This window comes from Colletes gigas, unplaced genomic scaffold, assembly GCF_013123115.1.
Source record: "Colletes gigas isolate AHSC1104 unplaced genomic scaffold, ASM1312311v1 Colletes_gigas_Sc00020, whole genome shotgun sequence".
In the NCBI taxonomy this organism is placed as follows: Eukaryota; Metazoa; Arthropoda; class Insecta; order Hymenoptera; family Colletidae; genus Colletes; species Colletes gigas.
This window is the reverse complement of record NW_025106649.1, coordinates 3,295,063-3,310,992: the sequence shown is the minus strand read 5'-3', so window position 1 is coordinate 3,310,992 and position 15,930 is coordinate 3,295,063. Positions and strand designations below refer to the sequence as shown.

Below are 15,930 nucleotides of genomic sequence, written 5' to 3'. Positions count from 1 at the left end.
AAATAGTAAAAAAAGTACAACTGTTACATGAATTGTTAAACTGGACGGTTCTGTAATTGGTTTAAATTACCTCGCGCGAGAACTTCGTTTAAATAGCTGATCGATATCTAGTGGCGCGGCAGAGAAAAAAGAAGTAAACGTCATATAGTATACAAAGGAAGCGTTTCACGGGGCAATCTAGATGAATGAAAAGGCGCGCGCGCATTTCCTTTCGTCGAATAAAACGTTTCTCCCTAACGACCTAAGTGCACTTCCTGCATAATTGAGTGCGCTCAACTTCGTTGCGCTTCCGCGAATTCGCTGAACCTTCCAAGAGTTATGGGACGATTCTGCAAAGAAATCGAAACTAATCGATCGCGCGTCGATTAAAGGAATACCGAGAAAAAGATGCTCGAAGTAGCCAATAATACCTTGCAACCAATTGTTGCGTACGACGAACGGGGCTGGAAAAGTGCAAGTCTACGTTAGGAGGCCCAAATGTGCATCGCCCTTACATACAGTAATTTACTTATAACCCATTCTTCCATTCCGGATATATACACCTACGATAATATTTGCATCACCTTACCCTTTCTCAGTTATTAAAATATAGCCCTTAACTAACAAAAATCGTTTCTATTTGCAGGACACTTGGACTTTCATTGAGCAAAGATTGTTCGATGTTACGCCTACGCAGAAGTGGCCAAATCCAAGCCCAATCGTCGTACAGAGCACACTTACTCGGTACACCGTTCGGAGCTAACCATGATTTAAGACCTAACTCATACTAATGGAGAACTAACCCAGATCTAGCCGAAATGAATCTTCATTACGTCACGGTTACCTTCTTCAACAATCATTTATTTATGAAAAGTAACTGACTTGCAACACGATCCCTCGTACTAAACCGGTATTAAGGCTGCATCGTCTGTACTCGGCTTAATGTCAGCCAAGCAAGTTGGCACGAAGTACGATAAATGCCACTTTCGCCCTGGAGTAACCTATAGCTCTCGGGTATCCCCTGGTTTGCAATAATAATTTGCACTGTCGAATCATATTTATTGCAATTTTTTTGCTCTCGGTTATTTCGAACGCTACTGTAACGACTTCCAGCCACGCGAGATCTAGGAATTCGTCGAACCTGAAAATATACATAAACTTTTAATCGCGAATAAAATTAGTATCATATTAACGTTTACCTTGTTTTCTACATCATACACAAATAGCGTAGCTTCATAATCAATATAGTAGACGCGACCTCACAACGACAGTTGACAGTTTTTATTTTAGGAAGATTAGATTGCAGTGACGATCATCAGCTGATATTCATCAATTACAATTTGATCAAGATAGTCCTATCATTTTGATAAATTGTTTTCAACGCTGTATATAAATAATATAATACTATAATCTATAGATAGTTACGAATTAGATACGATGGTTCTCGTCCTACAAGGTATTAACGATACTTAGCCAGAATGCAGAGAGTCGTTTAATTGTTGCCGAGTAATTTAACGATACCTTAAGAGGTCCTCCTAGCAGGACGCTGTCGCTTACTTATATCACGAACTCACGAAACAATTTCCTGCTTTCGTGAAATTACCGGTGACTCGCGATTCCGAAGGTTGCAGTCAGGCAAAAAGTACTTCCGAGGTAATCAGCTTTCCATCATTAATCTCGTGACAACTGCGGCTCCGCAGGAATCCTGTAACGAGACGAAATATCTCAATATCCGCGTTTCCTTTTCCACGACGTTGCTCTTCCTCCGCAATACAATTTCAAATGTCCATTTTACGTTTAGTTTTCGAACGTAAGACTCGCCCGTCCCCGCAGATAATTTCATCGCCCCGGTGGTCCCGTTCTAAAGCGCGCAAAGAGCAGATCGATTATTATTCCACGCGTGTTCTACATAGTACTACGATAAATACCGCTATCGTAGTTTTGTGACCGTTAGTTAGATAACGGTCGAAACGTGACTGCCGATGATCTTGATTTCTTACCCTCCTAATTGAAGTAACTAAAACGCACGAGACAGGGGACTACCCTCGTTTACAAGTTCCTTTTGTTTACGCTCAAGTATCAAAAAATACATACGGTGACTCAAAGTCACGACAATTGCGTGTCACGGTGGTAAAATTTGGTTTGTAACCATACGCAGGGTGTCCCGAGGATGACAGTGAAACGAAGTCTTGGGCCAGGAATAAACCACACTGTGCGCATTAAAAATACTGCCAGCGAGCGTAACGTTCGCGAATGAGGGTTGCAGCAACGTGGAATTTTTCGAGAGCGCGCATTTTCTTCGGCGGGCAAACCTGCGACGGAAAACGAGCCGCAATAAAGTTTACAGCGCCGACTCCCGTGTATTTATAGCTGGTCATTTCCGCGAGGATCCTCCCGTAATTCTCGGCCCGAACGACTCTGGACGTCGACGATTCGTTTCGGCTTTTTCCCCGTCCACTCCGGGGGAAACTTGTTCTCGGAGCTTCGAAGCGAGCCTCTCCTCGAGGCTTTCGTGCCTCGCATCGTCGAAGAGTCGTAAGAGCTGCGAGAAAACAAGAGAAAATTAATCTAGACAACAAAAGTGGTAGAAATTGCAAGAATACTAAGGTACAAACTCTCTCGAGCGACGAGGAACGAGGGAAGGTAACCCTAAGAGAACGAAAATCAATCGATTCGTTGAATATATTTAACCCTCTAATATTTTCGTACGGTAACTAAATCCCTGGAATGTTCTCCGCCCTTCATATTTCATGATCTTTGTAGAAATGCTTCTCAAGGTCGACAAATATGAATCTTTCAGTGATGAAACACTGTTAAATAATTTAGGAACTTATGCCTTTTCCGCGTCTACCGCTGTCCCGCGAGTCGTTAGCAACGTCTATTTTTATCTCACAATTTGCATGGAAGTTCAAGTTGAAGCTGCTGGCCCATTGATCACCCAGGGCGATCGTGCACCTCGTACACGACGTGTCAAGTTCACTCTGACGTAACATCGACGTCTACGTGGACGATGACCGGTCGCGCGGGCGAAGAGGACTCGACGAATGCGTCTGAATATACATACAACATTAGACAGTGTTTCGATCGGTGGCCAACGCCGACTATAGGAAAAACCACCACCCATCCTTGAAACTACCATCCCTCAAGTGTCAGTAGCGTGCCGTCTGTTGTTGCTATTGCACGAGTTTCCGCTGTCCAACCGGAATACAAGGTTGTTCGAGTTTTATACCAATTGATTGGGTACCCACTTTGCGGATAAGAAAAGAAGAAGGTTCTGATAAGAATTCTGGGATCCTCCAGGGCCAGTGATAGCGAAGAAATCGATCTATTATCAGAGGGTTGATCGACGAACCAGTGACACGCGTTCGAGTAATGGAACACTTTTGAACGATCCATGAAATTTCGAATGTAAGCGAATTTCATTTCCGTTTACAGATCCATTGTTTCAAACCTTCCTCGAAATTTATTTGAAAAAGCTAAACACGCGAAAGAGCTCTACCATGTATAAACGAATCTGATCCTACCTCGTAATGTTATATCGTGCAAATACTTAAGAGAATATCCTGAGACTGTTTTGTATTTAGTATTTTTTCAAGTAAAAATAGCAAAAAAACTCTATCGACGCAATAAACGCGTAGAGATAAAGATTTACTGCTTCCCGTTTGAAGTTTCTTGCCCTTCGATCGCCGTCGCCTTGAAAGAAATTACATCGCCGCGGAACCATTTCGTTCATTATCCGTTAAAGTCGCTTTTATCCGCTCGTTAAACGCCCGATGCGATTTGTCAACGCGAAAAACGGAGATTTTTTATCGAACGGTGCACGAAACAACGACTCGAGCGGAACAATTTTACCGCCGATCTTATTGGCTTTCACTTTCAAAATCGCGGCAAACGGGCGCGTTTACGTTAATTGTTGTAAAAAGGAAAGGTGCAAAATGAAAGGTGTAAAGCGAACCGACCGGAACGAGATCGCGAAATGGCCGATTCGGGACATTGCAGCTAGAAACACTTGCCCTTTCGTTTCCATTATGATCTCGTATTTATTTAAATAAAATCGAGAAGAAACGGTTTGATGCTTCGCGGATTCTCGCGCGCTAATTCACCTTTGTTCTTTGGTCGCGATTCAATTATCGATCGCGAGTTAGAATTTCTATGGAATCGCAATTAGTCAGAACTTTCGCTGCAATTATGGTAACGCGAAATTACCATCCGTTAGGGGCCTCGTCCCGTAAGCAACCGCTGGTAATTAACTGGCCTGTATTGTATAAATTTTCGTCAGAAACATAATGGCTTTCACTATTGTGATCCTTGGAAAATGAACCATTTCTAATTGTTCGCGACGATACGCGGCGAACGTTTTCATGAGAATGACACGAATCGCACGAAATCGCGTTCAACGAAAAATCAGCGAAACTCTGTTCCCTGTACACCTTTTTATTTGCTCCTCGAACGTAGTCGAATAGATGTACTTAGAATTATAACGAGCATTTGGTGCACCAAACTCCGTAAACATTAAAAAATTAGACTCTGTATTTAGGCGTCAACGAAAGTGGAATCTGTACTTTGTCATTGACTAAATGAAAATTCAAAGCATCTAGATTCCATAGATTGCATAGAAGTTTGTTTTTATTTCAAGGTTGACGAATGGTGCTTGTGAAAAATCCGTCGCCCACCCGAGGCGAGAGCCCCCAAAAAGAAAATGCGAAGAAGATTAAAAGAAGATCGCGCGGCAATAGTCCGATCGATCACAGTGTCTCCAGGGGGAATAGTCCGGGAAGGAGCAGCAGTTTAAGCTCGAAGAGGGTCGTGAAAAGCAGTTTGCTCCAGTCCAGAGGAAGCGAGTAAGCATTCGTCGACACACTGTCCCTAATATCGGTGTCGTAACGCGAATTACCTTTAATTTGCGGACGCCTCGTTTGACCATTCGTAAGCCTTTTACACCCTCTGCGATCGTACGAACCAAAGCTATTCCGCGTAGGTAAATTTACGTAAATTACTTCAACACCATGAAGTTGAAATTCGCTATCTTCACCAATAGTCTATCCAATGATTCGCGTTGACAGCGTCTGACAGAACATCAATATTTCCATCACCGTTTTGCGTTAATGAAGAGTGCAAACGGACATTCACGTCGATGTTATCGATCTCTTTAAATATTTCTATCGGTAAAGTAATATAGCGTTCGAAATAATCAATGAGGGGTGGGCGATATTTAGTCGAGGCAACATTCCTGTTCTTTCTACCATACAAATGGACTACACGTCAATGTTTATTCAAATGACGTTTCGCTATTGATTAATTTATGAATATTACAAATATCGAACATGCAATATCGTTGCATCGTCGTCTTTGTAGAAGCAAATATTTATCAACGTTCGACTTTCCTTTACGATAATGAAAAACTTACAGATAATAAACGTCGGCTCGATTCCGATTATTAACATCTTATCATTCTGATCCTCGGAGATAAGGGAATATGCATCGGATTTGCAGTGACATCGAACTATTGTTAAGAACAATAGAAAGAAAACACGGGACAGGACAAGGAAACTTTCCATTTGGTTCAGTGGTTTGCATTTTGTAAAGACGCCCTCTAAAAAACAAAAAGTATACATGTAGACTTCGATATTTGCGAAACTTGGATGATATTGATATAAAGAAATGTTGAATTTTTTATTTAATCATGTTATTGGCAAAGCCATCAGCAAGTTCACGGGGCATACAATGATCAGCAGACTTCGATTCCTGAGTTAACTGGATCTTGTAAGGACGAAAACCTAAGTCTTTACGTAGAGTTCGCCATATAGAAGTCTGAGGAATGCCGAATCACTAGAACAAGCGAATAACAACATATTACATTAGCGTACAAAATACACTACAACGCCTGAGAGTAAAAATATCTTGCACCATATGAAGAAATAGAATATTAAATAAGGTGGGAAGGAAAAAAAAAAGAGAGTATCGACTAACGGAAAGCTACCGCTCGGAATCGTCGATGGTGTTTCGCGATTAGAACGTTTCGGGACGCAGAAAAATTGTCCTGTGTAAATCTACGTGAAATCGAAATCTCCATAAGCGAATTACCACCCGGTGAGCAGCGCCAAAGGGAAAATACTTTGAAAGCGAACGCAATCGTTCCGTGGAAATTGTCCCGTAGATCCAGGCCGCAGATAAGTCCAACGTGACGTGTCGAAGAAGACTTCAACTCGCCGTTAGATTCCATTTTCCAGGCGGTGGGAAAGGGGTGGTTGTGCAAACTCACCCCCACGTGGACGTAGGTATAGGACATTGATAGACACGCGTCGCAGTTGCGACACATTTCGATGTCGTGTATCGATTACGGGACCTTGCCTGGTTGTCTCTGTTCTGTCGGTCAATATCGCGACAATCGTCAACGCGCGGCTATGTAAAGAGATCTTAACATTCAGACACGAGGAATACGTGCAACCAACGTGCAAAACGATATTTCGATCCGTAAAATCGGTTAAAAAGGTTGTTAATGCGCTGCCCGTGGATAGACGCGCGCAGAACTGATCCATCGATCGTACAGGGCATCCCATAATGGAATTTTATATACGTTACATATTAATTTAAACTGTATCAGCCCAGTCATTTTACCTGCCACGATCAAAGTCGTCTGAAATGCCAAGTGTCCGGTAGAAGTTTATATCTAATCATGAAGTTGACCTGATTCGATTAGCGAAAAGTAACAGTTCTGCATTTTATATACTTTCATCGACATTCCTCCTTCTTTACGAGGTTCCACTGTCATAACTGCAATTTAAATAAGAATATTTGAAGCAACGAAGTGAGACACGAATCCTTGGAATGACACGTATCGTGTTCAATTTTCCATCGTTTACTGAAAAACTTCTGCAATGCATAAATTTTCTGAAGTCTCCGCGAAAGAATGCTTTATCTTCTTAACCAGGACAACTAGATCTCGTTGCTTGGAAACCACCGTCGAGGCAACGTAATAGCGTTGGATTCATCGCGTTACATCGTTGGTCACGTTATTTGCAATTTGAGAAACAAGAAATGGTTTAACGAACCTTTCCCAATTTAAAGAATTCCATTCTCACCAACAGTAGTTTTTCCAAAAGTGCATCTGATAGTCTTCGTGGAAAAAGGCTAATCCAAGAAATGGTCTAGAAAGATTAAAAAGAGTCGAATGATATACATATTGACTCTTTTCTACGCGGACACGTAGTATATTATCGTATAATACTGACAGACGATTTTATCAGTTTTTATTGCAATCCAGATACCAATTGCGAGACGAATTACGAGCCAGCGAAGTACGCTGTTACACGACAGAAACGAAGCTATACGCCAGGATAGTTTCTGGATGAGACAAACGCAGGATTTACGACAGATGACTCATACGGAGAGTCAATAAAAAAAAACTGCCTTCCCTTGTAGCGACCTTGCATTATTATAGTGCAAATATTTTGATTATGCAGTATTCCAATATTTATCGAAAATTTTTATTGCTATTCGCGAAAACCAACTGTCTTAAAATAATTGAAAATTTTCAGAAGTCGTATGGCGACGACTGCAACGTTGTCCTTGTTGTCTCTGCGACGTTTAACGGCGCAAACCTTGCGTTTTATCAGGCTTTTAACATAATTGTAATTTCCGATGGCGGATACGCGATAAGCCACGACGGCTATAGTCCCGAACGTTCGAAATGACCGCAATATAATATAACTATGTAGAAGCAAAAACTATATTGTCGCGAAATTGATCGCGTAATAGTACTATGTGTAATACTGTTACGTCATACGCGATGCTATAATAAAATAGTTAAACGTATAGTTCCTGTCTCCGTGTTCGTCAAGGTGCATTAACCGACACTAAATCTATCTGAGCAGATAAAAAGTTTCGCGAAACACACTGTGCGTTAACTGGACAATCGATTAATGGGTGACTCGCTAAACGTTAACACGTTTAGAACGAGCAAACCGTAGGGCCTGCACGCTTTTAAATAATTGTTGAATGAGTTAATTGAATGCATTGATTTTTACCGTGGCTAGGATGCATTGTATGTTGTAAATAAATGTAATTTATAGAAGACTTTACCTTGACATAATAACGGCAGATATGATCGAGCGACGACACCTGGAAAAAACAAATATGCATGAGAACATAATAAAATGCAGCGAGTTAAATTAAAATTTCTATTTAAAAAAATACCTTTCTTCTGGAATTTTGAAGATTGAAATTAGCTTCCTTTCAAATACTTCAAATGAATAAAATCTGAGACAGGTGTTAGGGATGCCCCTAGACATGGAAAACTGACATGATAATCAATATGTCGACAAAAAAAATTAACAGGAATAGAAACGCGTTTCTCTGGTAACTTATAACCCCGAGCTGCAAGTCCACCTTACAGAGTAATAGATTTTGTATAAAAATTTCCACTGTCTACTAAAATTTAGAAAATTTGCAATTAACAAGGAGTTTACCGATCATTATTCATCCGGTCAATCAGTCGGTTCGTCGGTTTAGCAATCAAACTCTCGTAAATCATTAACAGAGGCCGCAACGATTTTTCAATAGCATGAACCCGGTAAAAACGAACGAAATAATAAAATAATTTGGTCAGTCACGCGATTTTTCCCTCGACGGTCACGCGTTGCCCGATTGATTGAATCTTCTCAATTATTGAGGCGCCATGATAGGAGGTCAATCACGAAACAGGCGAACGGTTACTCTAGTTGAAACGTTCGTTCATGAAAGAGCAGAATGTTGCGTCTGTGCAGAAAACTGTTAGTTTCTGGTTCGCTGGGAGTGAGGATTGTTAACAGTGATTTCGTTAATTCTGTTTGCAGGACCGGCAGCATCGAGAGGCTGGTAGACGGTGACAAAAGGGTGATCGCCACGAAACATTTGCTTCCAGAGAATAACATAAATGTCGTCGTCAGGTATCGAAAACGAAGATCGCTTTAACGACTGCATTCTTGGAATACACGGAATTCGTTACACAACCTTCGTTATCGATTCGACTTTACAACCGGTCTATTCTCTTTCAGAGTTCGTCCACTTAGCAATAAGGAAGTCAAAGCCGGCGATGATATGGCCGTGCAGTTTCCTGGAGATGGACAGATATACGTAAGCGATCCGTCTTATCTTCGTTTGTTGAATGGCTACTGTTTAATGGCTGCGGAAACTGCTCAAACTCGAGGAACATAGGCAATTGCACATAAACATAAACTTGTTTTGCACTTTGTTAGAATTATTTTACGATAAAAAGTATTTTAAAACCCTGAAACAACTAAAACGATATCATTATAAACACAATGTTTATTAATTGTTGTTTTTAACATCGAAGAAGAGAGTTGATCAGTAAATTTCGACCTTAGTGCGATGGATTTCCAAGCAGCGCTGATAAGAAGGGCAAACTATTTTCGTACAATGTCGTCTTCGAGCCCACAGCCACTCAGGAAGACATACTACAATTTTCCGGCGTTAAGAAGCTCATCGAAATGGCGGTGGAAGGGTTTAACTGCACCGCGTTCTGCTACGGGCAAACCGGAAGCGGGAAAACTCACACCCTCACAGGACCTCCAGAAATGGTGAGTAGGGGACAGTAGAAGAGGACCGTGTCTTCCAAGGAAATCGTCGTTTTTAAAAACTTTATCCAGGAAGTAATTACCAAAGGGTACAACAAATAATGTATTAAAGCAACTGGTTGCATCGAAGGCCGATAGCAACGTAGTGGAAAAGTTAATGCTAATCGGCGTACGTAGATAAGATAATGATATAGTAGACGATTCTTGTTTTGTTTCTTAGTTATACCCGACGTTTTTACATGTACAAAAACTACCAAAACTGACCACAAAAAAGGTCAAACAATTTCTAGCTTTTATCCTGAATGACTGAACATCATCTAATACAGGGCTTATTCGTGGCTTATATTCATGATGCGTTTCTGTACAACATTCGCATTGTTTGTATTTGCTTTGTACCGCCTATGTTTTATGTATGTGTGTTTCTACTTGACGACAGTTCGACGGAATGAAACATTACTCGGAGGATAACGGTCTGGTCTTCCGGTCTTTCGTCTACCTATTCAAACTCCTGCAGGAACGACAACAGTGCAACTTCGTGTTGAGGGCCTCGTTCTTAGAGATCTACAATGAGAAGGTCGGTGAATATCGATCGAATCGACCAGCGGGATCGCTGGATCGCCGGATCGCCGGTTTCACGGTACGGTTTTGACCGCAGGTAATAGATTTGTTGAATCCCGGCACGTCGAGAAAACCTCTGATGGTTCGTTGGAGCAAAAAGACGCGAGGCTTCTTCGTCGAGAATCTTTTCACCGTCGAATGCGAGGAGCTTGATGACCTTCTGGCGGTTCTCGAAGAAGGTATCCGTTATCGATCTTCGCTTTTGCGCCTGGACAGATGGACTTTAACCCCTTTTAATCGATCCCCTGCGCGCAACAGCTCATTTTCACGGCGCCGGAGAAAGGCGCGCAGTAAATTCAGTTCTAATTATAGCATTCTGGTTATCGTTTCTTTTATTCTGTCTAGAGAATGCTCGAAGAAAGGGCTTCAGGGCTTTGAATAGTAGCCAGGACTCGCCTAACCCTGTAGAAACATTCTTAGTCGATAGAAATCATAGAATTTACCTTATTCGAAGTTACGTGAAAACAAATTTCTGCTCAGGGATGAGAAACAGATCTGTCGGCGCGCACAACATGAACGAACAGTCCAGCAGAAGTCACAGCATTCTCACCGTGAACATCACTTCTGAGCAACAAGTGAGTAAAATCCCGGTAGTTTTACGTTCCGTGAAACTGAAAAAAATGAGACTACGTTAAAAATTGTCGATAGATGGACAACAGTGTGTTCATATCGAAACAAGGGAAAATCAACTTCGTCGATTTGGCGGGCAGCGAGATGACAAAGAAGACGCAGAGCGAGGGGAAAACTTTAGAGGAAGCGAACAACATCAATAAGAGTCTCATGGTTCTTGGTACAAACATAGAATTTTCATTAATTGATGCCTCAAATATTTATTTTCCACTTTCTTTGATACGTTCGCCTTCGCGCGACGAGCCTACGCGGAGTAACATTTAAATGTTTGCTCGGCTAATATAAATTGCACCGTATTGATAATGCGAAATTGAATTGCGTTTAATGTTACGAGTCCGGAAACTTTACGGCGTTAATTATGCAGAAGCATTCGTGAGGATCGATTCTCTCAGTCGTTCACTAGTGAATCGGTAGGGCACAAGTTTTTCCCACGACGTCAACGTCTTTGAGACAATCGATAATCGGACGAAATAGCACGAGTTACATAGGAAGCCCTTGAAACATTGTAAAATAAAGTAACTTTCTTACGGTGACGTTTGATTAATGTGTTTGTGATGTCACTTTTTCCCCGTCAAAGGTTACTGTATATCTTCTTTGAGCGACGGAAAGCGCAAAGGTGGCCATATTCCTTACCGGGACAGCAAGCTGACCAAACTTTTAGCAGACAGCCTGGCAGGCAATGGCGTCACGCTGATGGTAAATCGAGTTATTTAATTTTTCTGATACTATTTTGAATTCTTAGATTGAGAGACTTTGTTGGATTCTTAGATTGCCTGCGTTTCACCGGCTCGGTCGAACGCGAGCGAGACGTTGAACACTCTGAGGTACGCGGCGAGGGTGAAGAAGATACGCACGAAACCGATCGTGGTGATGGTGAGTGAGGAAACATTGTTTCTATAGTGCTTAGAAACCTAAAAAAGCTATATAAACGAAATCCAATCGTCCAGGATCCGCGAGAAGCTCTGATTCTCAGTCTGAAACGCGAGGTGGGAGCTCTTCAGACGGAAAACGAGCACCTGAAGGCGGCTCTTCATTTCGGCGGCGACACTCAAAACGTAATTCGTAGCGAGTCCAAAGGTAATCTAGAATGGATAGTAAAAAAATCGATAGGTATCCGTCGACAAGTAGAAATGAAATTGGTTTTAAAAGTAAAAAAACTTTCATATTGATTATAATATTGGTTCAGTAGTTCTTTATCCAGCGGGAGAATCATCCCGTAGAATTAATTCTATTTTCCTTACTCGACATTCGATAATGAACCCAGCCGAGAGCAAGGTGCCAATGACGCCGCCAGTCGTGGACCTGGACAAGTTGTCCGAGATGGAGCAATCGGAATTGAGTCAACTGATCCACGCCTACATCACCGAGAATGAGGCCCTTCGTCGGGAAAACGCGGAATTGTACGCCACCAGGGAGCAAGTGATACGAGACCAGGAGCTGGTCTGCAGAGAAAACGAGAGGCTGCTGAAAAAGCTCGAGGACGTTAACTCGTAAGCACGATACACTCCAGTACCGCGACAGTCGATATTTCATTAATCCCGTAGGTTTTATTACCGCAGAGTGTGCTGTCGCTCGCCGATCATACCTGCCAGGCCTACTTATTCGGCAGAAATGTTGAACGACAACAATAACGAGAACGCACCTGGCGCGACGAACGTTTGGACCAACCCTAACGTGGAACCGACTCCCCTTTCGAGCGTACGTAGAAACATCTGTAAATAAAAGAAAATGCATATATATCTTTCTTTTGGTATTAAATCGTAACGTCGAATGTCCAGGATCTTATCAGGCGTGGATTGTACAGATCCGCAGGCAACATGCCGGAAAAGATCCAGAAAGAATTGGACAAACGAAGAATTCTAGGGAGTTACAATAACGTAGCCGAGGCTTACAAAGACAAGAGTCAACATCGCCGACACAATTCATGGGACAATGGAAACGGCGTGACGAGAATGAGTCCGGATCAAACGATGTCGCCGGTAGACGTTAATCAGTAAGTTATATACGATAAGTCGACGTTCCGAGACGATAAAGTGGGTCTTCTGTATTTTACGGGACGATAACTTTTTCCGACTGTCTGTAGCTTATTTGGAAAAAACATAATACCATAGTCCACATTGTGGACTAGAAGTCAGCCATTGATATTCTGTCCACAATGTGTTATCTTAAGCGATGCAAACGTTGCTATTCTATGCATTAATTGGAGGAATGCGTGGTACTAGATACAAGAAGACGAACACGCGTCGCACTTCGACGGTCCCGGAGGAAAGAAGACCCTCGGAGACCATCGACGTTCTGGGCGAATCGATTCAACCGACCGATCATTCGTACAACGAGTCCCCGGATTCGATTCTCAGCGGTTCTTTGGAGATAGGGAATTCTGCGCCGAACACGGCGGAATCCGAGGCTCCCACCGTCCCTTTCCCGCCTTTGTCGCACTCCTCATCGCCGTTTGGGACTCCGGACCCCGAGGACGCGGTCCATTCGAGACACTCGACAAAGGAGAAAGAGGACGAGACCACGCAAAGAGCGTTTGGAAGTCCGGTTCCAATCGACGAGGACCATCCTCTTTGAATAAAAAAAAATTCAGCTGAATATGGTAATGGATGATATATTTTCGATACGTTGACCTAGGTCGGGTCAGCCATCGGCGTTGGTCGGCGAAGAGTACGATTGTCGAACCATAGTTGGATCAAACTTAATTGGCCGCTCAAGGCCACTTTCCTCGTTGTGAGTCATTCGAAGCACGACTCCTGCTTTTATGTTAAGGGGCCTCTACACGATGGGACTTACCTCGAGGCATGCTCGCGACAAACAATGGGTTTGAAACCATATGGAATCAATTCGACTCTCTGCTTCGTACGCTGTAGTCTTCACGATACAGCGAAGTCGTAAATTTCTTCAGGCATCAAAGCGGATACAGTAATGCACGGTCAACTTTTCGAAGATTTGGGGCTCGACAGTGAAAGTTACGCGTGTAGGGTAGCGTATCTGTTGTAAAATCGGACTCGAACATTGCTCGACAAAAGAAGAGAATGATTATAACGGGAGGAGACGAGATGGATGTAATAGTCGAGCAACGGTCGAAATTTGACACTTAAAAAGGATGTCGCTATGCAATATACAGGGTGTTCAACCATTCCTAGGAAAAATTTTAATGGGGGATTCTAGAGACCAAAATAAGACAAAAATCAAGAATACCAATTTGTTGATGGAAACTTCGTTAAAAAGTTATTAACAATTAAATTCAAGAATTTCAAATCATTCTGGAAAAATTATTTTCGGTTGCGGGGGTCAATTACAATCATTTTTGGTGAATACGCATACCCCCGAAATCCTATGCATTTTCGAGAAAAAAATTCCTTACTGAAAATATAAGCTGAGGCCTGAAATGGTTCCCCGAAATTTCATGCGTATCTTTAAAATGTCATAACTTCTGAACGGATTGGAGGATTTTAAAGTTTCAAAATGCAAACAACGCGTATTTTGATACAGAATATGTAAAAATTCCAAAAATATCCAAAAAGTTGTTCCTTAACCCCGTAAAATGAGAAAAACCCCACAAAAATGGTTCAATTTTCAAATGGCCATAACTCATACAATAGCGAACATATTTCAATGAAACTTTTTTCGAGAGTAGAGCTGACGGTTACCTACAAAAAAGTATTAAACAACTTTTCTGTAGAGCGTCAAACAAAATTATTAAAAATCAAAAACGAATTTTTAAGAAAAATCGACAGGTGTAGCCTAAATTTTTCGGTGAAATTGAAAAGATTCAAATCATTCTGGAAAAATTATTTTCGGTTGCGGGGGTCAATTACAATCATTTTTGGTGAATAGACATACTCCCGAAATCCAACCCACTTTCTAGAAAAAAATTTGAGAATGTGTGAAATTTTTCGACACAATTAAAAAATTTCAAATAGTCCTAAAAAAATTATTTTTGGTTGCTGGGGTCAATTACAATCATTTTTGGTGAATAGACATACCCCTGAAATCTTGCGCATTTTCGAGAAAAAAATTCAGTACGTGCGGAACTTTAAACGCTAATAACTTTTGAACAAAGCCTCTATCAAGAAATTGGTATTCTTGATTTTCGTCTTATTTTGGCCTCTAGAATCTTCCATTAAAATTTTTCCCAGGGGTAGCCGAATACCCTGCATAAAATTTTACTTTCTTTAGTTTTCATATTGTGTAAATGATCTCAAACCCATCGCTTGTCTCGAGACATGCCTCGAGGCAAGTCTCATCGTGTAGAGGCTCCTTTATACTGGCTTGCCTATTTCTCTGAAACAAGGAGTACCTACTTTCAAATTTGCATAATGGATGGAACAAAGAGATGCATGATAAAGTAGTAGTAAAATTATATGAAAGGATAAATCATTTCGAATCTTCAGTGGATTTTTTTGCAACTATAGATTGATGCATAAGTTCTCTTTGTTGATTTCTTGTTCATTTTTTATGGTTCTGTTGTTCCTATATGTTGAAGGCGATCATTATATTTCATCTCATTTCTGACCTCCTGTGACCATGAACGTAATTGTATCATACATCATTAAATTTTTAAACGACTCGAGAGTACCTTGAAATAACCTTTAGAAAAAATAAAGATATTATTCCTACTCTATAGTCTGAATATAGAGAAATTAGGTTTGTTTTGAAGAACATTCACTACATACGAATGTAAACAGTGTCGAAAGAGGAGACAGGCGAGTATTTGTTTTCAATCACGTATGTAATAACATCGCGCTTTCGAAGCAACAAAGAAACGTAGTACGTGTAGTCGAGGAAATATATCCATGTAGAGTATATATAATTGTGTGTGAGATTTAGGCGTGAATTCAAATGGTCATGGTCAAATTATTGAATTCTACCTCTACGAATAGTCTAAGATTTTATTCGAACAAAATGCTTTGCATTTGTGTGGACCACTTTATGTGAAATAGAGTATATATTTGATTGTTTTATCAGTCTTTGTTTTTTGATGAACCCTTCTGCATCATCTGTTGCAAACAAATAACAATCCAACACCTCCTATAAGAATACAGAAAATTCAAGCACAAAGATGAAAACATAGAATCAACTCAAACAATGTCCTCACTTCAGGCATACAAAGAACACCATTAAA

At 41.2% G+C, this 15,930-nt stretch overlaps 1 protein-coding gene across 2 annotated transcripts; it reads left to right on the top strand.

Moving 5' to 3' along the window:
- The first annotated feature begins 2,891 nt into the window (after nucleotides 1-2,891).
- On the top strand, nucleotides 2,892-13,960 carry LOC122400727 (kinesin-like protein KIF12). 2 transcript variants are annotated; one of them, XM_043402335.1, is made up of 16 exons: nucleotides 2,892-3,387; nucleotides 4,616-4,820; nucleotides 8,814-8,906; nucleotides 9,015-9,093; nucleotides 9,345-9,557; nucleotides 9,991-10,128; nucleotides 10,210-10,351; nucleotides 10,653-10,747; nucleotides 10,821-10,962; nucleotides 11,380-11,498; nucleotides 11,571-11,675; nucleotides 11,750-11,879; nucleotides 12,067-12,292; nucleotides 12,362-12,500; nucleotides 12,581-12,795; nucleotides 13,025-13,960. In XM_043402335.1, exons 2-16 carry the CDS (start codon nucleotides 4,624-4,626, stop codon nucleotides 13,374-13,376), a joined length of 2,385 nt encoding a protein of 794 aa, XP_043258270.1. In that variant the 5' UTR covers nucleotides 2,892-3,387; nucleotides 4,616-4,623; the 3' UTR covers nucleotides 13,377-13,960. The 2 variants fall into 2 exon arrangements, with proteins under 2 accessions (XP_043258270.1, XP_043258269.1); XM_043402334.1 differs by having other exon boundaries at nucleotides 12,347-12,500.
- The last annotated feature ends 1,970 nt before the right edge of the window (nucleotides 13,961-15,930 follow it).